Here is a 25,251-nt window from a genome sequence, read left to right on the forward strand (position 1 = left end):
TAAAAGTATTCTTAATTTTTTTTTGGATATGGCGATAGTTAAGGATTTATGCTGCTCATTGAAACTAATCAATCCTATTTAACTACGCTTAGAGATATAATACGATATTTAAAACTGATTAACATGTCTTTTCAAATTGAAAAAAGTAGAATCAACTAGAAGGAGTTATTTTAATATCAACTAAAGTCATATATGAAAGTAATATGCTTAAAATGATATCATATGATTTCGTAGCTTATGTGACACATATACAAATTATTCATAGTTTACGCTAGAGGTAGATGCATTTAAAGCTTTAAACAACATCAAAGACGACTTAAAAGATCGTTCTTGCTTAGATCCTCACTTTTAAAATATCATTCTGTTTGTGATAGAATTAGCCGATGTTGATTTAGTTCATATTCGTAGATCAACGACTTCGATCGCTCTAGCAAGGGCGTCGATTCTATTTTTTATAATTCAACAAATTGATCTGGTAATTCTCACAACTTTGTCTATAAACACTGAATTTTGATTTAATTTAACTTACTCATCCATTAAAAACATTGTCAATAATAATTCTGTTAGTTACACCCACACACTTTCCATCCTTAAAAAAAAAACTATTTTATTGGATAATTAAGCCAAAAAAGATAAAAGCAAAGTTTGAATGGTCAAATAAGATAAGCCAAGTGAGTAGGCAATAGACATTCCATTATTATTTACAAAAACTTACCTAATTTTATATTTTCCACTTAAAACAATAAAACAATTATCCAATGATCAATTTAAATAATTAATTAAAAAGATTAATACTCCTACTATTTTTTTTCGACTGTTACCAGCGCATAATAGCACACCACACAAAATTTCAATAAAGTTTAACTAATAATAAAAAAAATTATCAAAAAGAAAAAGTAATTAAAAAAAGAAGTCTTACAACAAAAAACAAAAAAGAAAGGCTTATTACAAAACATAACCTACAAAAATGGATCTATCGTTACCATTTTCTCTCTCCATTGTCTGATCATCTGCTTCTTCCTACTACGCCGCCGTTTTGATCACCTTCTTTTTCTTCTTACCCAGATTTTTCTGCTTCCATCGGTACGCTTTTTTATGTTTTCAATTATTTTTTTATGGAAATGAGTTGTGGGTTTGCGTCGGCTTCTATTGGGTCGGATCTTGTTAGGGTTTTGAAGTTGACTTTGTCAATGTTGCCTTTAAATTTGATTTTGTTGATCTTCTCCTTTTGGGGAATTAGGGTTTGATTTATTTGAATTTTTTTATCCTAGATCTTTGATTTTGCACATTTTTTAATGATTTTGTAATTTTGCTTTATTTTTGGCTTTTGTTTTGAATTTTATCTGTATTTGTTTGTATTTTTTACTTTATGCCTGAATTTATGTGGGATTTTCCCAAAGATTAAATGCAATTGTTTTCTTGTTATAATTTGATTGTCTTATAGAGGTGATTAAATTTTTCGTTTGATTCGGTTACAAAGCCAGCTTATACGTTTTCCGAACCTGCTTATCCTTGTCACTATTGAAACTAAAAATCGCATGATGAACTTTACGGCTTCGGAATTATTAGAGTCGCATGATGTATGTGGAGAGAAGCTGGAAATTATGTTGTGTGTTACTATGTTATGGAACTTAGTTTAGTTTATGTTTGCTATAATTTTATAACTATTGCAGGTAGATGTTTAGTTTTATTGCGGACAACGTGTAAGAAGATCAGGACTTATTGTTCTTGTCCTAGGAATGGCTTCTGTGGGTGTGGCACCTGCTGGTTTGAGAGAAGCTAGTGGCCATAATGCCGGTGTTGATAAGTTACCTGAGGAGATGAATGACATGAAAATTAGGGATGACAAAGTATGGCATTTACTGAATATCTATATTTTTACCTCTTTCCTAGGTCATTATGTAATCGGTTTCTTCCTGGCTATAGGAAATGGAAGCTACAGTAGTTGATGGTAACAGTACGGAGACTGGCCATATTATAGTTACAACAATTGGTGGTAGAAATGGCCAGCCAAAGCAGGTATCTATTTTTGTGCATTCTCAAGATATTTGTAGTTTTTCAATGATGAGTCCTTTGTTTTCTTTTGCTTCTATTTCTTATCATATTGTCATCTTGTTCTGATGCAATATCATCCATCCCTGATTCCAGACTATAAGCTACATGGCCGAGCGTGTTGTTGGGCATGGATCATTCGGTGTTGTATTTCAGGTAAAGGCTGTTTCAGCTGAATGATATGGTATACTATATAGGACTATAGCTGGGATCAACTTCTGATGTGTCTATTCATCTCTTTGGAATATATTATTTAGGCAAAATGCTTGGAGACGGGTGAAACAGTTGCAATAAAGAAAGTTCTTCAAGACAAGAGGTATAAGAACCGTGAGCTGCAAACCATGCGTCTTCTTGACCACCCAAATGTTGTCTCCTTAAAGCATTGTTTCTTTTCAACAACTGAAAAGGATGAGCTATATCTCAATTTGGTTCTTGAGTATGTGCCTGAAACTGTTCATCGGGTGATTAAACACTACAACAAGTTGAATCAGAGAATGCCCTTGATATATGTAAAACTTTATGCATACCAGGTATGTGTCTAGGCACTTGATTTTGCTGGGGCTATGGCCAGTTGTTACGGAATGAAGGCACATTTACATGGCTGAAATATTTTCACTTTCTCGATCTTGGAATCTTTGTTCCTAACATCTCATCAAATTGCTGGATATACCATAAAATTAATAGTCCGTAAAATTTATAGTGGTATGGTGCTAACATTTTATGATATGTGGGCAGATCTTCAGGGCATTGTCTTACATCCACCGTGCAATTGGAGTGTGCCACAGAGACATTAAACCTCAAAATCTTTTGGTTGGTGACTTTGACATTATGAAGTTATTAATTTTTTATGCTTATTTATCATGTGAACAGAATTTATTTATTTTGAGCTTAAATGGTATTTGAATAATCAAAGTACTATTTGAGTGTAGTCTTATGTAAGTTGTGTGTATTGTTATATCTCATTGATGTGCTTTTATGCAACTTCATATGAAACAAATGCTTAACCTCTTTGGTTATAAACAATGTGTTATGTTTGCACTTTGCATACTCTTGGTTGACAATGTATATGTTGGCACAGGTAAATCCGCATACTCATCAGGTGAAATTGTGTGATTTTGGGAGTGCAAAAGTCTTGGTATGTATTTTTCTTCTTTATTATTCTTAGGTCATTTGGTTTACCCTTTTTATCTGAAATGTGATTTTTTGCTATATTCTTTTGACAGGTAAAAGGAGAGCCAAATATATCTTATATCTGCTCCAGATATTATAGAGCACCAGAGCTCATATTTGGAGCAACCGAGTATACAACAGCTATCGACATCTGGTCCGCTGGCTGTGTTCTTGCCGAGTTACTGCTTGGACAGGTACAGAGGTTTTATGCAAGGTTCGGTATCTAATTTCCGCAAGAGCTTATTGAATGTGTCATTTCTTTCAGCCCCTATTTCCCGGTGAAAGTGGAGTAGACCAGCTTGTTGAAATTATTAAGGTAACTTTGCTTAACCTGGAATTCTCCTTGTTTTTAAGAATCTCACTTTCAAGTATAGTGAGAATAAGAGTTAACATTACAGTTTTAGGTAACCATTAAGGCAACATAAACTTTGATTGTTTTGCAGGTTTTGGGCACTCCAACAAGGGAGGAAATTAAATGCATGAACCCGAACTATACAGAGTACAAATTTCCACAGATCAAAGCTCACCCATGGCATAAGGTAATTGTAAAACGAGGTGGGCCGGTTTGGATTGTGTTTGTGTTAAAATTGCACTATTATTAAATATATTCTCTTATTTCCCCCTATTTCTAGATATTCCACAAACGCATGCCTCCAGAAGCTGTAGACCTAGTCTCAAGACTACTGCAATACTCTCCTAACTTACGTTGTTCTGCTGTGAGTATTGTTTTTTAACTAGTTTACCGCTGAGCTTATATTTTATGAGAACGCGGCAATGAATGTGTGATCAATGTTGACATGCAGCTGGATGCCTTGACCCATCCCTTTTTTGACGAGTTACGTGATCCAAACTCACGCCTGCCTAATGGACGTTTCCTTCCACCGATACTTAACTTTAAAGCCCACGGTACGAGCAACTATCTTTGAAAATAGGTAAAAACTATATTGATATTCTTATATTCTTACCCGATGGTACCCTTGTTGTTCCTGTAGAATTAAAGGGTGTCGCAGCGGAGACTTTGGTGAAATTGATACCAGAACATGCAAAAAAGCAATGTGCCTTTCTGGGATTATGATTCAGTATAAAATGATGAAATGTAACAGAATTTTCATGGCAAGCATGTGGAAGCTATGGTGTTTGATTCCTCTATATCTATGCTATTTGGTTAAGTTTGTATCCTTGGTTTATTTTAAATGTGCTTTTGGTGTTATTGTTATTATGTAGAAGCTGATTTAGAGACATATTGTACTTGATGATGATGATTTGCCCGAGCCTCCAAGGGTAGTGGTCTGATTAGTACTTGTTAATCCTGTACTGAACATATTGTAAGATTACTATAGCAGACCAATATCAAATGTCCTATCCTATCTATATTTCCTGTCTACAAATATTTGTGGTTTTTGCCTAGAGTGTAATCTAGTCAAGCTAACTCGTTTACTATTCGGAATTGATTCGAAAAATATATGAAATTGACTATTAATGTCAAGTTGAGTTTGAGATATTCAAGTTACTTACTGAGTCGGAGTTTGCAATACTATATTAGATAAGCTCACGGGTTTATTGAGTTATTGCTAATTTTTACCTTTTGTAATTATATATACATACAATAATATGTTTATTATTATATTACAGTTTAAAATTTATATAAATAATTGGGTTTTTGATATTTGGGTGCCTCATAGGCATCCAAATTTCCATTGTTGTGCCTATTTTGGAATTAATTCCAAAAGAGTGCCTGGACCCACATGTTCCGCATTCTAGAAATACGGAACATGTTGGTCCAGGCACTCTTTCGGAATTATTTCCGAAAGAGGCACTGATCCGGAAATTTGGGTGCCTCCCAAATATCAAAAACCCTAAATAATTGAGTTGAGCTCGAGTTTCAAATATTGTAGTGAGTTCGAATTTTTAAAATAAAACTCAATAGTTTGAGCTATGCTTCGAGCTTTAAGTTTTAGAGTCGGTCGACCCAACACAATGAAGTCGGAATCAGATAGTTGATTAAGCTGCCATTGAATCTAAATCCCGCATTCAAATTTGCAGCTGAGTGCTACAAATTGCTTCAAGAATTTCACTCAAGCTGATATAATCAAGAAAGTAATCTAAAACTTTTGACCTTTTTCTATATATTGTAGGAGAAATTTTTATGTATATTCGGTCTATCACGTTATCCGTAGACTAACCTATCACATTATGACACGTCATTAAAATGATGTCAATCTTGTAAATTTGTTTTTTACTTATTTACACCTTTGAATAGTAATATTACAAGTTTGCAATCATTTTAATGATGTGTAATAATGTGATAGATTTGGTCTACGGATAACGTGGTAGACCGAGTCTACCTAAGAATTTCTCATCTTGTAGTCCAATTATTTATATTATTATAAAGTTACTTCAATTGTATTATTGCAAAATTATTATACCTATTTAGTACAAAATTTTAATTTATTATTTACATTTATATCAAAGTAAACTAATATGCTAAACTATCTTTTATTCTGTTATTATTCAACATCCTTAATAATATTTAGAAACTAATTAGATAATTGAAATGTCATGTAATAATAATAATTAAATAACTTAATTTTTACATAGTAATAATAATAATTATGCAATTTAAATTTAATGAGAAAAGTAATCAATTCCGACCTTTAAACTCGGTGAAAACCCTTTAACAAAACAGTTGAAATGATAGTCATTTGGTAAGTCTACAAAACAATTTTTTTTTTTGCATATCAATTTGACATATTTTAACATAATAATTATCCGAATAAGATGTAAAATAAGAAAAAATTGATAAAAAGAGTAAAATTTAGGACTAAATTAATTGTAAAATTTAATATCTTTGCTAATTAACTTTTGCTTGCAAGTTTAGGGTGTAAATTGCTAAATAGTTAAACGGAATCTTGAGAAATAAGGAAGAACACAGAGAATTGGCGACGAATTAGAGATGCCGCTGGGAAAGTATCACTGTGATTACTGCGACAAAGAATTTCAAGACACTCCGGTTGCCCGTAAACGCCATTTGCAGAGCTCCTCTCACCTCCGCGCCAAATCTATCTGGTACAACTCCTTTAATTCCAATTCCTCAGGTATTTCTACATTTAATAATTCATATTGTTATCGTACCTGCATTTTTATTGAGCCCTAATTGATAATCGATTTTCTTGCAGACGCTAATCGAGGCTTTCGTAAGGGAATTTGTAATCGATTTGTTAAAACGGTAATTTGATTTTGTTTCTCTTAGAAAATTCTGTTAAGGTTTGATTTTGGTTTTAATTATTTTAATTGATTCAAGGGATTTTGTCCGTTTGGAGATTCTTGCCAGTACTTGCATCCTTCTAATACCAACAGCAACTTGGTTACCAATCTTAATGCTCCTCAAGGTGAACTTTTCTGTGCTTATTTGTTTATTTAAGAAGTTAATTGGGTTTAATTTTCAATTATTCAGCTACTTGGTGTTTGTTCCAGAAAATCAGCTTGCTAGTGGAAGCTCTTTACCAGGTTAACGCAATATTTTTTAATTGCTGTGTTTTGAAGGACTGTTAGTATATAAGTAGCACGAACACTTCATCCGATTAATGTTTTATGTGTTCGATTCGTGTCGGAAACTTGGCATTTCTAACACGAAACTTCATTTTTAACATAGAAAACCTTAGAATAACTCCGTTTCGCCGTGTCCGTGTCCATGTCCATGTCTAAGTGTCTCGTTTTCCCATATCCATGTCCAAGTGTCTCGTTTTCCCATATACATAAATTTTCTCACTTCCCCTTTTATATCCTTACATTTTGAAAATACAAGTATGCCTTTGTATTATATTAGTTTGTACCCTTATCCACATCAATGATGCCCGGAAGCTTGTCAAGTACTATGTTTCAACGTTTCGTTTCTGTTTTTTAAAACACTTTTGAAAATCCAAAATTTTCTACTTAATTTTTTTCCATATAAAAAACACCGTTTCACTGTTTTCTTTTTCAAGATCCTCATTTTGGCATTTCTGTTTCAATGCAACATAAGTTTTTTGGATAACTGTTAGTGTGTTAGTAATTTTGCCTCTTAATTTTGTTTTCAGGTGATGTAGTGAGAGATAGCATGGGAATGTCATGGGCCAATTTGCCTCCATCACTGAAGCTTCCTCCAGAGGGCGGGTATCCGCAACTTCCGTTTGTTGATTGGGGTTAGGTCCGTTATGCGAAATTTTGTATTTTGATGCTCATTATGCTAATCCTTAGTTGTCAGCTCATTGATTTATCATTGTTGTTTCCTTGATTAATTTATTCTTTTGGTTAGGGATGCATCTTGTTGTTGCTGTAACCAAGCAGGATCATGATTTTTACATATTTTTATTTTTTCTTCGCTGGACCTAAAAGAATTGAAGGAAAAAAGCTGAAAGATATGTCGTCCAACCCCTTTAAAATAATAATAAAAATTAACAGTTACAGAAAACTGATGGAACAAGACAGTAGGCAGCTGGCTATGTACATATTTCATTTATTGCTATTGCCTTGTTTGGATTTGGATATCAATAAATATAATCATATATAGCCGTCCAAGGAATTGGAGCCATAAGGATTAGCCATTATCCTCCAAGGCATGCCAATGTATCATCCACTTCAATTCTTTGGCTCCTACAACAATACAAATCCTAAAGGAAAAAAAAAAAAGCAAAGCAAAGTGGACATAATATTAGTGGGTAGGCAGCAAAAAAGAAGCTAAAAAAAAAAACTAAACCAACTCATAAACTAGGTCAGTTAATTAATTGAGTTAATGCAAATTGCAAACTATAAAAGAAATTGCTTTCTGTTGACTCGAAAATGGCCGTCTTTTTTTGGTCCTAAATGATGCTAAAAACTATCTTCAGTGGCTTGTCAATTCATCAAATTCCTCTAAATACCAATTTCTAGGAGCGTCCAGAGTCCACCAAACTGAACAAAATTTGAACCGTATTAAAATGAAAAATAGTCGGGTTGCTTTATTTATTACTATAAATTTTGATTTCGTTTGATTTTCAATTTTGAAAAATAAAAAATAAAAAATGAACTACATATATATAGTAATAGAATGTTTTTACAATAACAATATATTCTTAAGAATTTTTTTATTATTTCAAATAAATAAAATGTATGATATATTGCAATTTAGCTTATATCTACTTTCTAAATTTAATATTTCTTAATTTTTTTATCTTTAAAATTTAAAAGAAAAAAATATTCTTGTATTTCGAAGAAATCAAAAATCGAACCAAGCAAAATTATATTTTACTCTTTAATTTGATTTGATTATTTTTTCAAAAATTGAACGGTTCTGATATTTTTACTACCAAACCAACTGATACACATTCTACCAATTTCTAACTACTAAAATTTAATTGACATTCTATTAAAAATTTAATTAATCAAAATCAACCCGACAATTTTAGTATCAATTGAGTTATATACCCAATTAAATTACAATAGGTCGGTATTAAAAAATAAAAATCTTACAATAAAGTTGCATGCTCTTGATAAAACTAGAACTTCCACTAATGAATGAATCATAGTATAAAAAGTAAATTAAATGATTAAAATTATGCATTATACCCTCATGAAGTTGAAAAATTTCAATGTTTGCTACTTGTTTTAGTGCTTATAGTGGTCACTACACACACAACTCCTCAAGTCTAACATTACAACTTCCCTTGAACGTGGGTACCTTGCTTAATCTTTGCATAAAGTTTCAAAATCCCAATTTGGATTCTTTCAAATGTTTAAGGCGTGAATTCAAAATTTGGCTACACCTATTCATCAAATTGCCCTACTCTATTCCCTAATTTACCTCAATTTGGTTCTATAAATTGAACACAAAATTTCATTCTTCATCCTAAGTTAGCATTCTTTTAGTGTTTTAGCCATGACATTGCCTTTACTTTTATTGTGTTTTACAATCTTATTTACTCCAATGCAGTCCAAAAAATTTCACATTCTCTCTAAAATTTCGTTACCGCCTTTTTCGGCTCCTACCCCTAGTCCAAGTTATTTCACAAATTCTCCTGATCCTGAACCTGAAATTAGAGTTTTTGATGTAATGTCATTTGGTGCTATTGGTGATGGTGTTTCTGATGATACGCAAGCTTTTAAAATGGCTTGGGACACTGCCTGTAGTTCGAGTGAATTATCAAATATTCTCGTTCCTTCTCATTACCATTTCTTGATACAACCTACTATTTTTACTGGACCTTGTAATAGTGACCTTGTGTTTCAGGTACGGAAACTTCTCGAGTCCTACGTATCAATGTTCCATATCCCGAAAATGCATTTTTAACTCTGAAACTCTATATTTACAACTTATTCTTGAAAAATTTACGGTTGCACCTTTTCTCGTTTCATTATTTTCCGTTTTGGCGTTTTTATTTCCGTGCTCTTAGTTGAAGCTTAGTCAATTATCAAACTACCTTTTTTTTCATAATATAGCATATGATTTCATATTTCAAAATGCTTTTTAAACTCGAAAACTCTATATTTACGACATATTTTTGTTTGTTGCAATGAGAAGATTGATGGAACCATAATGCCACCTGATGGTCCTGAATCATGGCCAAGAAATATGAACAAGAGGCAATGGCTTGTGTTTTATAAAATTAGTGGAATGTTAATGAAAGGAGGAGGAGTTATTGATGGAAGAGGAGAAAAATGGTGGGATCTTCCATGCAAGCCTCACAAAGTAAGCTATATTCAAGTTTTCTTATGTATTTGGTTTAAATACATAAAAACTCGTTGCACGGAAACTTATCGAGTAATAAAATGTTAATGTTTGGTTTCTATTTCTGAAAAGTTTCTTGAACTTAGAAACTTTCTAAACTAATTTTTTTATACTAATTAACAGGCGATCAATGGAACAACATCTCCTGGTCCTTGTGATAGCCCAGTTGTAAGTATACGATTAAAATTCAACAAAAGTTCATTTCAACCCTTCAACTTGAGATGAAAAATCAAAAGCGACTAAATTCGTGGTTAAAAAAAAACTCTGAACTTTTAAATTTTGGATCAGTTACACCATAATCTGACGTCAGTCTTGATGGTCAAAGGTGATAATTGAACCAATTTTTTTTGAAGCTGCGAAGTTGGACTCTTCTGATATTTTGTCTTAAGTTAGAGGGTTGTGATGAATTAAAATTGTTAATTTTCAATCAGATTTTAATTATTTTCTGGTTGCAAATTTTGTTAAATTGTGGTTTCTAAAATGCAGGCCATGAGGTTTTTCATGAGCTCAAATTTAACAGTACAAGGACTAAAAGTGAAGAACAGTCCACAATTTCATTTCAGGTTTGATAATTGTCAAAACATTCACATAGAAATGCTTAACATTAAAGCACCATCTTCAAGTCCTAATACAGATGGGATTCACATAGAGAACACAAACAATGTCAATATACACAATTCAGTCGTTTCCAATGGTAATTATTTATACCAATTCTTTATCAATTTTCGATTAATTTCCGCATATAAAACGCCATTTATCGATAAATAAATAAGTGTTATTTATTCGTTTAGGAGATGACTGTGTATCAATTGGAGCTGGTTGCCATAATGTTGATATAAGAAACATAACTTGTGGTCCAAGCCATGGAATAAGGTACTTCATTCTAAATGTCCTACAAGTTTATATAAATGTTTTGGCGGCTCTAGAGGGATCCCTACTCCTTCCAAATTCAACTTGTTCAGTTTAATTATGATAAACCAACATTTTTAAAGCTTAATGTATGCAAATTGCTTCTTTTTTCTGATAAAGAGAATGTTTTGATTTCTGCGGCAGCATTGGCAGTCTCGGGATTCGCAACTCGCGAGCCTGCGTGTCGAACATAACAGTAACTGATTCAGTGATCAAGCATTCTGATAATGGTGTGAGGATAAAAACATGGCAAGGAGGTTACGGTTCAGTAACGAATGTCAAATTCCATAATATTCATATGGACACGGTTCGAAATCCAGTGAATATAGATCAGTACTATTGCATGACAAAGAATTGCAGCAACCAGACAAGTGCAGTTTATATTTCTGATATTTCTTACACAAACATCAAAGGAACATATGATGTTAGAAGTCCACCTTTGCACTTGGCTTGTAGTGATTCAGTTCCTTGCTCTAATCTTATATTATCAGAGATAGAGCTGCTTCCTGCTAAAGGGCAATTTCTTGCCGATCCGTTCTGCTGGAACGCATATGGAGCGACTGAGACACTAACTATCCCACCGGTTTCTTGCTTACTTGAAGGCATCTCACCGTTCGCCGATCAGAACACCGTCGATCAGTGTAGAGTAAATTTGAATGTACATTAGTATGTATTATAGCTAGGCATGTATCATCACCATAAGATGTTTCAGTACAAGTTGGTTTCAATCTATAATTTCAAAGTCAAACCTTAAAGTAATAGAAATTGCAGATATCGTAAAAGTTGCTTCTGTGACGGACTATGTAGTACGGAAACAAAAACATCAAAATGAAAATGAAAAGGTGAAATAACATTTTTTTTACAGTAACAGGTTATAAATATAAAATTTTGGAATTTTAGAAACGTTTTCAAAAACCAAAATGAAAGAGCAAAACAAAAACGAAACTCTAAAACATAAAACTCGATAAGTTTTCGTGTACATTTGCTAAGAATGTCTCGCCAAAAGATGTTTCGATACAAGTTGGTTTCAATCTAGAATGTCAGATACAATCCCTAAAGTAACAGAAATTGCAGCTGCTGTAAAGGTTGCTTCTGTGATGAACTAAGTCGTACGAAAACAGAAACGTCAAAACGCAAAATGCAAAACAGAAAACGACGAAATAATATAAAAATTTCGGAATTTCATAAGCGTTCGCATAAACTAAAATGATAATAGAAACAAATGGAAAAACTGAAACATAGAACTCGATATGTTTCTGTGCAACTATTAGGGACCATTGAAGGACAACTTACCCTTGACATAAATACTCAAGTCACTTTATGTTAGTTTTCTCTCATAATTAAATACTAACATTAATGGTCTTTACTTCATGAAATGGTTCAACTAAGAGAGAAGATGAAACTGAGTCTAGTGCTAAGGTATGGAGCTTAAACACTCTAAGACCAAGTGGTTTTCATCTTTGAGACCTAAAGGTGCATGACTCTAAAAGATATAAGCACAGAAGGGATAAACCAAGTAGGGTTCAGAGTAGCAAAGAGTAGAGTTATGGCTCAATAATCTTTGGAGGACTAATAAAGTGGGCAAGATTGTTATCAACTAGCTAGCCACCATGGTCCATAAGATATCCTCTAAATAAATCATAAAATTACTTTATTTTTCAGCAGAAAGAAATCTATTAACTTTGAGATAGTTTCGCTTCAAATAATGAGAAAAAGACCCCAGCATAATGAAAAAGTTAAGGGCTAGGAGGCAGATAAATGTTAATTTGATCTTGTGAGTTCAGTAGCAAAATCCAGTTTAAATCTGAACGATGCGCTCTCGAGCTATGTAGCACTGACACAAATACGGAAAAACAGTACACTTGAACACGGACATGGCGAAACAATGTTATTTTAAGGTTTACTATGTTAAAAATAAAGATTCCAGCGCGTTTCCGAAATAAACCGTTGATGGAATGAAATATCCACGCTAACTAATTCTAGAGTAGAGGAGTGTATTCAGTTCAAACCGAACCAAACTAAATCTATTAATTTTTTTCAAAACTGAACAGAACTGTTCGGTTGATATTTTTGATTAGGTTCAGTTTGAATCAAAGGTGAGCTGAAATTGCTTACTTTCAAAACCGAACCAAACTGGAAAAACTAATATTTTGTAATATCAAGTCGTACCAGATTGAAGTTATTGGTTCTGTTTGATCTGATTCTGTTATTCAGTTTGGTCCATTTTTTGCACACCCTACTCGCGAGCAAAACTGCTGCAAGATCAGCAGTGATGAAGCAAGGCGGATAGTAAAAAGAAGGTTCTGCAGGATAATATAGCAAACAGATGTCTTATTTACATTATTAACATAAGATTTAAAGAACCTTTTGAGTTTTAATGAGATGCCAAAACCTTTCTTTGAGAAAAGGTTGAGGGAGGTTCAGAAGAACAAATATCCATCACAAGCACATATTTATCTTTTGATTTGCATACACTCATCTATTTATTAAATAGTTTCAATACAGGCAACCAATCACTTTCACCAACATGGCAAACAGTAGAACAAGCTCCAGGAAATAAGGATGTGAATGAGTACCGTTAGATCGCTAATATAAAGAAGCAAGAACCTCCAATAAGGAAGCAGCAAATTGCATTTGGATCTCCTCATTTATAGTCAAGAAAAGAGGGACATGCACGAATAGCGACTTGTTCTCATTTTGTTCCGCAAAGCGTAGGGAATGATAGTAAACGTAGTTGCAAACAAATCGGCCAGCATCATCAGAAGTCATCACCTCGTAGCCTTTACTTAACAGGGCCTTTGTAATTTCCTCAACAGGAAGAGTCGTCTGCATAGCAAAAAAAAATTAAGAGACAGCAGCACACGTTATGACATTACTATAATCACGCAAGACAAACAGTTGTCTTGTGAAAATAAAGACAGCATATTTTACTTTTTAATGCATTTCAAAGGTTTCATATAACAATTGAACAGCTCAGGACGAAGCCATTATTTTCTGATGTTGCTATTTATAGAGTTTATTGATATCTACTAACAGAACTTCAATTTTTAATATTCTTCAGGAGAAAGTTAAGCTGTTAAAGGCCAAAGTAAAAGCTTGCAGCAAACGGAATATTTGATGAATCACTAAAGGTTTACTCTAAAAGGTGGGGAGAGATGCCACAGAAGAGGAATTAGGCCCTCTAATGTAAAAAAAAAAAGATATTGATTTCACGAGTTACCAGCCTCAACCTAATCCAAATTGCAGTCTGATGGCAGAGAGGTTATCAAGAGCAAGAAATGATCAAAAACAACATTGCACATCAACACTTTAGTCCAAACGATTATAGGACATAAAATAAGAATTGATTCAAACGCACATTACAAACTAACAAATAATCCAATGCACAAAGAAACAAGCAACCGACAACAAAGTTCAAATTAAGCATATTGATGGGTGAGCAGGAAAGTGTAAGCCATGTGAGGACACTTTCAGAACACTTTCTTCTATGCAGAAGCTGGGATACATTTACTAGAGAGAAATTGATACAAAAAGCCGTTCTGGATTGGATTTAATTGCGTAAGCTTTCGAGTTACTTAAAAAGGTACACACACAGCATATCATGCCAGATTTTTTTATTTTTTTTTTCCCAAATGAAAAGTCTGGGGCACTCATAACCATAAAAATAGATTAATTCTGTTTATAAAGAGAATATGATCCACATTCCTTAAAATTTAAAAAGTTATAAAACAGTATCAAGAAAGTTACACACCTGACGCGCTCGCGTAATTCCACCATCAGATGGAATAATGGGTACTTTCTGCATAACATGACACAAATTCAATGAATTGGCAGCTTCACTAGAAAGACGGGCAGTGTAAACTAACACCAAACTTAAGAGAGAGAGCTTACCTGTGGTTTCCATCCCATTTCATCAGGACACCTAAACGTAGCTTCATTAACGGCTTGGTGTTCAATAGCAAATCTTGTTGCCCCACTATTAACACCAAAATGTAGCTGAAAAACAAAATCATGGAACATGAAACTTAGCTAATAATCATCATGGAACAAGTATCAAACTAAGAAATAACATAAATGGGAGCAACAAACCCAAATAACTCTTCCGGGGTTTGAAGATTCCGAATCCTTCGAGTTTGTTGCAATTTGCAATGTCTGAAGAAGGGGTAAAATAGCTCCTTGTCCTGCAGTTTCAAGAATGCTACAACTTCCCAATATCACACCTTTTGGCATGCCTTTTCTCTTCATATACTCTTCGAGATTACTGACAATTGTCTCGGTTGGATTCTCCGAAACTCCATGGAATTTTTTAAATCCAGTCACATGAATTGTTACAGATTGAGGCCCTTCAGACCCCATTAGCACTCCACTACTTTAAACTCAAATTATGTTATTGCATGAACTCAGAAACTAATATCCTCAAGAACCTGCATGAAAACATAAAATTGAAATTCTTCAGTTGCATAATTACAATCTAGTCAACTATTTAATCTTTTCAGACTAATTAAACCCTGAGATTCTAACAGGTTGGATCAACAATACCCTGATGACCAAACTTAGAAAAGTTCATTCCTTTATCAAACAAATTTCAATAATTATGAGAAAAATTGCAGGATAATGAAATTTCAAGACTAAAACTTCAAACCAAGCTGAAAAATTTAGAATCTATGAATGAAACCCATTTAAAATATCACAAATTTAGAATCAATGAATTAAACAATAACAAAATCCAAAATTCACTAATCCACCTCAATCCAGAATTGAAGTCAAATAATCAAATTAAAATTTGGTTGATCATATACCCAATAATTGAATCAGACTTAAATCAAAGAATTTAATGTCAAAATTCAATAAAGGAAAAAACTTGATACAAAATTCTGACCTGAAGGATTAAGAAGAGGAAAGGAGATGACTCAACAACCAGTGTTATGTAAAGAAAGTGGAATTTAGAACAGTTTTTAATAACTGGTAAGTATTCCAATCAGATTAGTGAGATGGGTAGTATTTTAAGAAGACTGTGGATTTGTTTGTGGAGGAGTCACTTTCAAATAAAATTTAATTACTAAAATAAATCCAATTGCAATCAATCAGTATCCATGGTTTCTACATTAACATTATTGTTATTTTCACTGTTGTATTTTCTAATGTGACAAAAAAAAAGTATTTTTCTAATGGCGTGTGTAACTTGTAAGTGTAATATCTATAATTTTTATTTACACAAGAGTTTATTTTGCCATCTAAATTTGACACAAAAGATCCATTAACACTGAGTATATGATTTTTTTCTATTAAAAAACACCATAAGTTTGACATTTTGACTCGAGCATTATTTACAAATGAAGTCGCAGGGCTGTAAAATAACTGGAAATTTGAAGTTGAAAGGGTAAAACGAGTCATAATATCAAGTTTATTATGTATTTTTTTCGAAGCAATGGGTTTAGCCTCTAATTCATCTTTTGTATCAAATTCGGATAGTATTATGAAACTTTACCGTTTATTTACCAACAAACGTTTAGTTTGCCCCTTAAATTTGGGACAAAATATCAAATAAGGGTAAATTTGTGACTTTAAATAAAAACGTCTTTAAAATAAGCATTTGGATAAAAAAAACACTTTTAAAATATAGTTTTGTCTCGTTTTACCTCTTCAACTTCTAAATGGTCCACTAATTTATCATAATTGCTCTAATCATTTTGTGTTATCTTAGCTAATAGGTAAAAGACTCAAATTAACAGAAATGACTGTTTTTTTTCTTCAAAACTATAAATTTATTTTTAATTGATATTAAATTGAGGGGGCAAAATGAGCTTTGTTGTTTTATTTACACTTCCTCTTTTACCATAATCATTAAACTCTAATTTATAACTATATTCTTCATTAACTTCTTCTATTCACCCATGTTGCTTATAATGTCGTTCCAACTCTATCCTATTATTAGAATGCAACAACATGATAACCAATTACAATTTATTTGGATCAATGTTCTTTAACCATATCAATACTTTTTTCTTTCGCCATATGACCGCTACAATATTAAATTTTGATAGAACTAAAACTCGAATAACATCAAAAATAATAGGCCAAATGATTAAAAAAGGCCAAATTTTTTATGAAAGTTTTACAAAAATTTAAACCTTTCAATTTTATCCAATTTGTCCTGAAACGCATGATTTCGTTTTAATAATGTCCAACTATGTAATTTGACTCATATGGCGCCTACGTGGCACTGATGTGGTAATGCCACACATCAGCGCCACATAAGTAAAATTGTATAGTTGGACAGAATTGAAACGAAATCATGCATTTCAGGATAAATTGGATAAAATTGAAAATTTTAGACTTTTGTGAAATTTGTATAAAAAGTTTGGCCTTTTTTAATAATTTGGCCAAACTGATACCTATACGAAATAAAAGTTGAGGAGCTAAAATTAACAATGCATCTCTTTATCCGGCTAGGATGGACTTTATGAATATATACTCAACTAAATCGTTAATTTGCATGAAATCATATTATCTTGTCTTAGTGAATATAATAGGCTTATCTTCTCTGATTAAAAAACAACTAGATTCAGAACCTATTAAAAGATTTGGAGAAATAAACATTTTAATGCTCTAGCTTAATTCCTCTTTTTTTTTTATCATGAATTTAAAGAAACCCCTAATTTTAAAACTGCAAGCCACCTTTTTTAAATAAGTGGACAAATTGGATGAGCTGGAATGGCATCTTTCAACTACTATCATTATTGACCATCATTTTTGCTTCATTGTTTTCTGCCTTATCATTGTGCATACCCAGACTATCTTATTATTTTTATTATTATAATTACTGTTATAATTATTATTACTTACTTATCAATTACAATTATCTCTTTAAAGTATGATATGAAATAAAAAATTATATTATAGTAACACCCATGAGAAAATATTAATTTAAAAGAATTCCATTTGCTAATATTTATTTTTATCATATCATCTACTATGATTTAGAAAATTTAATTTTTTTTTCCTCATCATTTCGTTCATAATTGTATGAGATAGAAGAGTCTAGTCTACATAGTCCTCCAAAATCAATGGACTCCACTTTCCTAAATAGTTGGGCTAAAGCCTTTATATAACATTGGTCTTTGGGCTTTGCGAGGCCGACCATTGGGCTGGCCCATAAAGTCCAATGCACTCCCTCTTCGTTTTCATTTCACCACCGAATCGGAAAATAAAAACGTTTGGAGCTCAAACTACCACCAACAATGGCGGCAATAAGATCACTATTCAAAACTCACACCTTCCCGACACGTGCACACATCCCCCACCATCTCTTCTCTTCAATCTCCCTCCCATCTCTAGAACCCTCAAACGACGCCGAATTAATCTCACAAATCCTACTCACTCACCACAACCCATTCCATTCAATGGAGTCATCAATCCAATTACACGGCATCACTCTCACGCCGTCACTCCTCCACCAAACCCTACTCCGCCTCCGTCACAATTCCAAAATTGCCCTCTCCTTCTTCCACTATTCCCTTTCTACCCCTGCCCCAACAGTCACCACCGCCACTTACAATCTCATCATCGACATCCTCGCAAAAGTCCACCAATTCGACGTCGCATGGCAACTAATTATACAAATGGACCAAAATAACCTCAAACCTAATTCCCAATCGTTCCTAATTCTCATTCGGAGATTAATCTCAGCCGGGTTGACCCGTCAGGCTATTCGGGCATTTGATGACATGGAGTCTTTTGTACCGGAGATTATCGATACTACCCATTTTTGTTACTTGCTTGACACGTTATGTAAACATGGTTATGTTAAAGTAGCCGTTGAGATTTTTAACAAGAGAAAATTTAGGTTTTTACCTAATGTTAGGGCTTACACTGTTTTAATTTATGGGTGGTGTAAAATTGGGCGGATTGACATGGCTGAGAGGTTTATCAGAGACATGGATGAGAAGGGTATTGAGCCTAATGTTGTAACTTACAATGTTTTGTTAGATGGTATTTGTAGGAGAGCTAAGCTTCAGCCTGAGAGTAGGTTTGAGAGTACTATCATGTTTGCCGAGAAGGTGTTCGATGAAATGCGTCAACGAGGGCTTGAGCCCGACGTGACTAGTTTTTCGATCTTGCTTCATGTTTATAGTCGAGCTCATAAGCCTCAGTTGAGTCTTGATAAGTTGAAGTTAATGGAGGAGATGGGGATTTGTCCAACGGTTGCTACGTATACTTCGGTTTTGAAGTGTCTGTGCTCTTGTGGGAGGGTTGAGGATGCTGAGGAGTTGCTTGATCGGATGGTGAAAACTGGGGTTAGCCCGAATGCGGCGACGTATAATTGTTTCTTTAAAGAGTATCGCGGACGGAAAGACGCGGAAACTGCTTTGAAATTGTATAGGAAAATCCGGGAGGGGAACTTGTGTGATCTGAGTGTGCATTCGTATAATATACTACTCGGGATGTTTATGAAGTTGAATCGTTTTGGGATCGTGAACGAGATCTGGAGCGATTTACGCGGAAGTGATTCGGGTCCGGACTTGGATTCGTATACAATGTTGGTTCATGGACTGTGCGAAAAGCAGAAATGGAAGGAGGCTTGTCAGTTATTTGTGGAGATGATTGAGAAGGGTTTGCTTCCTCAGAAGGCTACGTTTGAGATGCTATACAAAGGATTAATACAGTCTGATATGCTGAGAACTTGGAGACGGTTGAAGAAAAAACTTGACGAAGAGTCGTTAGCATTTGGTTCTGAGTTTCCAAATTATCAGCTGAAACCATATAGAAGATGAAACAATAAGAAAATGCAATCATGTATAATCAGTAATATGAAAAAATGAAATGAAATTTTGATCTTGTGAATTTGTGGTAATTTTGTTCTTGTAAAATTTAAATGTGGTTCTTTAAATTTCAATTTCAAAACAGTACCTTAATTTTTTTTTTAAGACAAAAACATAGTATGATTACGTCACAGTCTCAAAACCTTATCTTGTTTTTATGTCCCTACTGAGTCAATTCCTTCAATCAACGCTGAGTTTGCTGACTCCGCCATAATTCCAAAACCGGCGGCCGTTCAAAATTTCCGCCGCTGTCAATCCAATGATACCCAATTGTTAAAAATCTCTTATTTTTGTTTACATGGCAGTCAAATTTGGATCTTTAACAATTTCATCTAAAAGATTCAAAAAAGCTTATTTATAACTGAAGTGATGGCGATTTCTTTTTCTTTTTCGCATTTACCGGTACCGTTTACATCTACTTGTAGTTTTCCGGTGAGTGATCAGTACTCCAACTTGAGTAAAGCTATGATCTGTTACACTGTTTATCTCTTTTTTCTTTGTAATTTTGTGATAATTAGTAAAATAGACAGTGCTGAATGTAATCATTAGTTTGATCTGAAACTTGTTGACGGTGGTGGATGCAGGCTGTTCTTAAGAACACTTATTCTGTTGAAGGTGGCCGCCTTGTGCACTGTGGAGGAGCTGCTAATTTCCGTCGAAGGTTCCGTGGCTTAAAGTTACGGATACGTAGAAGGCTAAACATTCAACAGCATAATAAAGAATATAGGCCTGCAAAGGAACTTCAAGTTATAAAAAATCAATGTAAAGATCATTCAAATAATCATTTGGAAACAACTTCAACGCATTCGGGACATGTTTCTGAAGAACTCTTTAGGATTAATGCGCCTGATGGTTAGTAACAACGTGTTTGCTAAAATGTAGTTATTACATGTGTGTTTTATTTAACAATTTTTGTTCTGATAATTCTGTGAATCCAGCTGCTTTTGTAAAGTCTACTCCCTCGTTGACACGAGCGAATTCTTTGAATTTTCCCGTAGAGGGCGATACAGCAACTTCTCTTACCATTGCTGTTATAGGAGCTACCGGTGAGCTAGCAAGAGGGAAGATTTTTCCGGCTTTATATGCTCTGTATAATAGTGGCTTTTTACCTGAGGTTAGATTGCTGTAATATTTGGATGCACATTCTTTATTGGTTCCCTAGTTATGAATGACAAATTGAAACCTTAGTACCTGAATGTTATTTTCTTTCAACATGCTGTGCTAACATCGTTTAATGAGTTAGATTTTGTTTCTATTTTGGCCTTATAGATTCCATTGTTGTAGGATGTAGCTATCTTTGGTTATTCAAGGAAGAATTTGACAGATGAAGATCTAAGATCCATTATAGCTTCTACTTTGACATGCCGTGTTGATGATCAGTATGGTTCTTAGATTGTTATTGAATCTTGGTTTATTTACAATTTCTTATATTATATGATCTGGTTTAAGAGTACAAAATTGTTTCAGTGAAAACTGCGGAGACAAAACAGAGGCGTTTTTAAGTAGGACATTCTACCTCAACGGAGGATGTGACAATAAAGAAGGGATGTCAAAGCTAAATGCTAGAATGGAGCAGATTGAGGTATGCTTCGTGTTGTTACGTAAATATTGGGAAATTGCTTTGTGCATGGGCAGTGTGGTGTTTCACTATACACCATTTCAACTTATTGTTGATAACTGATTCCATAACAGCTTAACAAATACAGGGGAGACATGCAGCAAACCGGATTTTCTATCTTTCCGTGCCGCAAGAAGCGCTTCTTGATGTCGCATCTTCTCTTGCTGATAATGCCCAAACCATTAGGGGATGGAATCGTATAATAACTGAAAAGCCTTTTGGGTTCAATGCAAAATCTTCTCATCAAATAACCAAGTCTCTTCTTGCTAATTTTGAAGAGAAACAATTATACAGGTCTCCATTCCTATTCGCTATACATATTTTGTTTACATTATCATGCGGCTTCGTTCTTTTTGTTTTTTGAAATATCTTACTGTTTCAGGATAGACCATCTCTTAGGAAGAAACCTCATTGAAAATCTTACAGTATTGAGGTTTTCTAATCTTGTTTTTGAGCCACTGTGGGGCCGAAATTATATACGCAATGTACAAGTGAGTTTATCTGCCTAGCTCAGTTGTCATTTCCCTGCTGTGTCATTATTATTAACAGTACGATAACCTTGAATTTATTGCTGTGATTTTCTGCAGGTTATTTTGTCAGAAGACCTCAGTGTGCAGACCGGAAGGTGAGTATAATTTGTGATCTTTCTCGTATGTATTTTGAATCAAATGGAATCTTGTCATAAGTTGCATTATATTCTGCAGGTATTTTGACAGTTATGGGATCATTCCAGACGTAGTGCAGAGTCATATTTTCCAGACCATAGCATTGCTTGCTATGGAGCCTCCTGTAAGTCTTGATGGCGAAGACATTCGAAATGAAAAGGTAGATGATCTTTACGTAGAACTCATTCTTGTCAAACAACTTTCAGCAATTCCATGTTAATAGGAAAAGCTTCTTTTCAGGTCAAGGTTTTAAGGTCCATTCGCAGATTGGATCCTTCTGATGTAATACTTGGGCAATACAAAGCTGTTTCCGGAGAGAAAGTTGATGTAAATTTGAACAGCTCGACCCCGACATATTTTGCTGCTGCATTATATATTGATAATGCACGCTGGGACGGTGTGCCTTTTCTAGTAAAGACTGGCAGGGGACTTGCTAAACACAGGTAACGAGTAATTCTGGAATTTGGGCTGTATAGCAATGTACTAGTGTCTGTGGAAGTTCTTACTGTTCGATTGTCCGATGTCATTATGCTTTTTTTCGAAATTACTTCCGATGGTAACATAAGGAAAATTCTTCAAAATGGAGACATATTTTGAAGTCAGTTTCACACTTACGATATCACAATTCTTAGATAAAGAAGGAATTTGCATGAGATTACCTGCTTGTGTTTCGGTTATACCGGATGATTGTTAAATCAACTACAAAATATAGGAAGCCAACCTCTGAAATTCTTTGAAGGTGTGTATGCAGCTAGACTCTTGAATTTCAGATCCTGATGGAAACTAGTGGCAAAACCAGGGTTCATTTAAATCGGTGAATGCATGCACATTTATTTCCTCGCTTTGCTTGTACATTTAAGAATTAGTAAGACATGATCTGTGATTTTACAGTAAGGAATTAGCTCGCTAACATGAGCTCTATAGCGCAGACTGGAGATACGCATACAGTTCCATCATGTCCCCGGAAACATTTATCGTGAACGCATTGGGCATAACATTGATTTGGCGACCAATGAACTGATTTTGCGTGATGACCCTGATGAAGCCATCCTGGTCAAAATAAATAACAAAATTCCAGGACTGGGTTTGCAGCTGGATGCTTCCGAACTTAACTTGCTCTACAAGGAAAAGTGAGTAGCTCATGTTTTAGGACATTTTGCATTAATATTGACTCAAATATCAACAGTTTTTTAATATTAATGTTCTGGGGAACTGTCCCCTATATACCATAGGTACAATGTGGAGGTGCCTGATTCATATGAGCATCTTCTTCTTGATGTCATCGATGGAGACAACCATCTTTTTATGCGGAGTGATGAGCTTTCAGCTGCATGGAACATTCTAACTCCAATTCTCAATGAAATAGACAAGCAAAATACCACACCTGAGCTGTATGAATTAGGAGGCAGAGGTCCGGTCGGAGCTTACTATCTTTGGGCGAAACATGGGGTTCGGTGGGCAGACGAAGGTTGAGTCTTTTTCGCAAACGACTCTGTTTTCTTGAAATGAGCATATAATAAGTTTAGCCTAAACAAACGGGTAGCTTACATTTGCCAAAATTTGGATGGGATTGTTTCCTTCAGTCCTGGGTTTAAGGTGGAAACAAACAAGTTATCCTGTATTTTTGTGCTTTACTCAGAGATATTTTCCACAGATAGTCAATAATATCAAGAAAATTTATACAGTCGATGATGTGTTATAAGATTATTAATTCTACTAAGGGTTGATGTTGTGTACAAAATGTGTTTCTTCTCTACTTGTTAATTAATTGGTGAAAGATTTTGGGAGTTGAGCGGTCCAATAAAAGGAATATGAATCATGTGAGTTGAGGCCCCACCACATGACCATCATTTAATCATTCATTTTGTTGATTTCCCATAGTCTCTTTACTAGCAAGTAATTTATGAAGAATATACTGATAAACTAAAGGGAGGAGACTCAAAACAAAGAAAGCTACGTATGGTCATGTCCGGTTCGAATAATGATTAATTTAAAGATGTCGTTTTATAGTCGGAATCCGTCCATAACAATGCATGTACCCAAAAGAAAAGAAAGAAGACTTAAACAAAGAATTGTACATACGGAAGTCTTTGTTAATTCAGGGTAACTTGCTGGATGGATCCCACAAAACATGTCATTGTATTCCTATATTCCGCAAGCCGCCACATAACATGGTGTCATTTGTGTTGCGTCACTCTGTTGCTCAGTTGTGGGGTGATGCAGGGATGAGCATTCCCAGAACCGATCAAATTAAAATGTCAATATCTACATTAAAATCAAACCATCTAAAAAATTATAAAATCAAAACCAAACTAAAAAAGTTTATCGGTTCAGTCAATTTTGATTTTTCAAAGTTAAAACCGAACTAAAAAATAAAACAAGAATCAAAACTAAAACCGAACTGAGCTAACTTATCACTGAACCGACCAAAAGTTATTAGTTCGGTCGGATATTTTGCTCACCCTTGATCATTATTCTTGCCAATTACCCAAAATACCACTCCCCATTTTCTATTTTCAACACTTAAGACTATTAAACAGCTTCTCCTGGCCCTGGACCATCTGAAACTCGACAGATATGAAGCTAAAGAGTGTGATTTCCAATGAGAAAATAAGATTGAAACAGATGGGCATTTCAGTAATTTCAACAACCAGAACAGAGTCGGTTTTTGGTGATACAATCACCCACTCCTGCTGACTCTCTATATAAAGTCAATTTTAATTTAACACGGTATTTCATGCATAACATAAGTCATATGCATGGTTAAATTATAGTAGCTATTTAATTTAGTTTAATTTTTATTATTATTTATTATTTTGTAACAGTTCTACAGAATTCTCCTTGCTTCATCAATGGAGGGTGAAAACAGGAAGAGAAAGAAACAACAAGAAGAAGATGAAGAAGAAAAAATGGAGAAATTCTTTGCTTTGATCAGAAGCTCAAGAGAAAGGCTCCATTTTTTAAGAAGAGGAACCCAAGAGATCACTAAGGAAAAATTAGAGGACAAGAAAATTGAAGCACCTTGGAATCCTTCATTTCAACCAGAGGATTTTAATCATCTTAAAAATGGTGATCATGATCATGCAGGTCCTTCTAAAACAGCAGCACCTGCAGAACAAGAACAAGAACAAGAAGAAGATAAACAGAAGAAACAAGAGGAAGGAGGAAACATTAATGATTTAGACTTAAATCTATCTTTGTAGGATCTTATTTATTATTCATCAATGGATTCACTAATTATATTTAGGGAAGTTTTTATTAATGGTTCTTGAA

At 34.1% G+C, this 25,251-nt stretch overlaps 7 protein-coding genes across 9 annotated transcripts; 6 read left to right on the plus strand and 1 right to left on the minus strand.

Annotated features, from left to right (window-relative positions):
* Window positions 1-918: 918 nt before the first annotated feature.
* On the plus strand, window positions 919-4,593 carry LOC126673151 (shaggy-related protein kinase alpha). Of its 2 annotated transcripts, none has more exons than XM_050367146.2 (13): window positions 919-1,083; window positions 1,674-1,850; window positions 1,927-2,019; window positions 2,149-2,208; window positions 2,310-2,582; window positions 2,788-2,862; window positions 3,131-3,187; window positions 3,276-3,416; window positions 3,488-3,538; window positions 3,666-3,761; window positions 3,855-3,938; window positions 4,026-4,128; window positions 4,215-4,593. In XM_050367146.2, exons 2-13 carry the CDS (start codon window positions 1,740-1,742, stop codon window positions 4,295-4,297), a joined length of 1,227 nt encoding a protein of 408 aa, XP_050223103.1. In that variant the 5' UTR covers window positions 919-1,083; window positions 1,674-1,739; the 3' UTR covers window positions 4,298-4,593. The 2 variants fall into 2 exon arrangements, with proteins under 2 accessions (XP_050223103.1, XP_050223104.1); XM_050367147.2 differs by having other exon boundaries at window positions 1,678-1,850.
* A 1,416-nt stretch (window positions 4,594-6,009) lies between these two features.
* LOC126673156 (zinc finger CCCH domain-containing protein 3) lies at window positions 6,010-7,702 on the plus strand. 2 transcript variants are annotated; one of them, XM_050367152.2, is made up of 6 exons: window positions 6,010-6,317; window positions 6,399-6,448; window positions 6,524-6,611; window positions 6,697-6,729; window positions 7,299-7,408; window positions 7,517-7,702. In XM_050367152.2, exons 1-5 carry the CDS (start codon window positions 6,176-6,178, stop codon window positions 7,406-7,408), a joined length of 423 nt encoding a protein of 140 aa, XP_050223109.1. In that variant the 5' UTR covers window positions 6,010-6,175; the 3' UTR covers window positions 7,517-7,702. The 2 variants fall into 2 exon arrangements, with proteins under 2 accessions (XP_050223109.1, XP_050223110.1); XM_050367153.2 differs by lacking the exon at window positions 6,697-6,729 and having other exon boundaries at window positions 6,023-6,317.
* Window positions 7,703-8,910: 1,208 nt separating this feature from the next.
* LOC126673149 (polygalacturonase At1g48100-like) lies at window positions 8,911-11,663 on the plus strand. Its single transcript, XM_050367144.2, has 6 exons — window positions 8,911-9,466; window positions 9,758-9,925; window positions 10,088-10,132; window positions 10,451-10,658; window positions 10,756-10,837; window positions 11,018-11,663. Exons 1-6 carry the CDS (start codon window positions 9,116-9,118, stop codon window positions 11,538-11,540), a joined length of 1,377 nt encoding a protein of 458 aa, XP_050223101.1. The 5' UTR covers window positions 8,911-9,115; the 3' UTR covers window positions 11,541-11,663.
* Window positions 11,664-13,189: 1,526 nt separating this feature from the next.
* LOC126673155 (uncharacterized) lies at window positions 13,190-15,897 on the minus strand. The gene is made up of 5 exons (XM_050367151.2): window positions 15,753-15,897; window positions 14,963-15,297; window positions 14,765-14,869; window positions 14,625-14,672; window positions 13,190-13,699 (listed from the first exon to the last, which is right to left on the minus strand). Exons 2-5 carry the CDS (start codon window positions 15,227-15,229, stop codon window positions 13,460-13,462), a joined length of 660 nt encoding a protein of 219 aa, XP_050223108.1. The 5' UTR covers window positions 15,230-15,297; window positions 15,753-15,897; the 3' UTR covers window positions 13,190-13,459.
* Window positions 15,898-17,968: 2,071 nt separating this feature from the next.
* Window positions 17,969-19,717, plus strand: LOC126673147 (pentatricopeptide repeat-containing protein At2g13420, mitochondrial-like). The gene has a single exon (XM_050367142.2). It carries the CDS (start codon window positions 18,115-18,117, stop codon window positions 19,645-19,647), a length of 1,533 nt encoding a protein of 510 aa, XP_050223099.1. The 5' UTR covers window positions 17,969-18,114; the 3' UTR covers window positions 19,648-19,717.
* Window positions 19,718-19,810: 93 nt separating this feature from the next.
* Window positions 19,811-23,662, plus strand: LOC126673145 (inactive glucose-6-phosphate 1-dehydrogenase 4, chloroplastic). Its single transcript, XM_050367140.1, has 12 exons — window positions 19,811-20,127; window positions 20,280-20,547; window positions 20,634-20,809; window positions 20,980-21,074; window positions 21,163-21,277; window positions 21,402-21,607; window positions 21,696-21,804; window positions 21,901-21,938; window positions 22,018-22,138; window positions 22,219-22,421; window positions 22,908-23,108; window positions 23,211-23,662. Exons 1-12 carry the CDS (start codon window positions 20,065-20,067, stop codon window positions 23,449-23,451), a joined length of 1,836 nt encoding a protein of 611 aa, XP_050223097.1. The 5' UTR covers window positions 19,811-20,064; the 3' UTR covers window positions 23,452-23,662.
* Window positions 23,663-24,492: 830 nt separating this feature from the next.
* On the plus strand, window positions 24,493-25,224 carry LOC126673157 (protein NIM1-INTERACTING 3). Its single transcript, XM_050367155.2, has 2 exons — window positions 24,493-24,708; window positions 24,804-25,224. Exon 2 carries the CDS (start codon window positions 24,831-24,833, stop codon window positions 25,179-25,181), a length of 351 nt encoding a protein of 116 aa, XP_050223112.1. The 5' UTR covers window positions 24,493-24,708; window positions 24,804-24,830; the 3' UTR covers window positions 25,182-25,224.
* Window positions 25,225-25,251: the final 27 nt, after the last annotated feature.

This window comes from Mercurialis annua, linkage group LG3, assembly GCF_937616625.2.
Source record: "Mercurialis annua linkage group LG3, ddMerAnnu1.2, whole genome shotgun sequence".
Classification (NCBI taxonomy): Eukaryota; Viridiplantae; Streptophyta; class Magnoliopsida; order Malpighiales; family Euphorbiaceae; genus Mercurialis; species Mercurialis annua.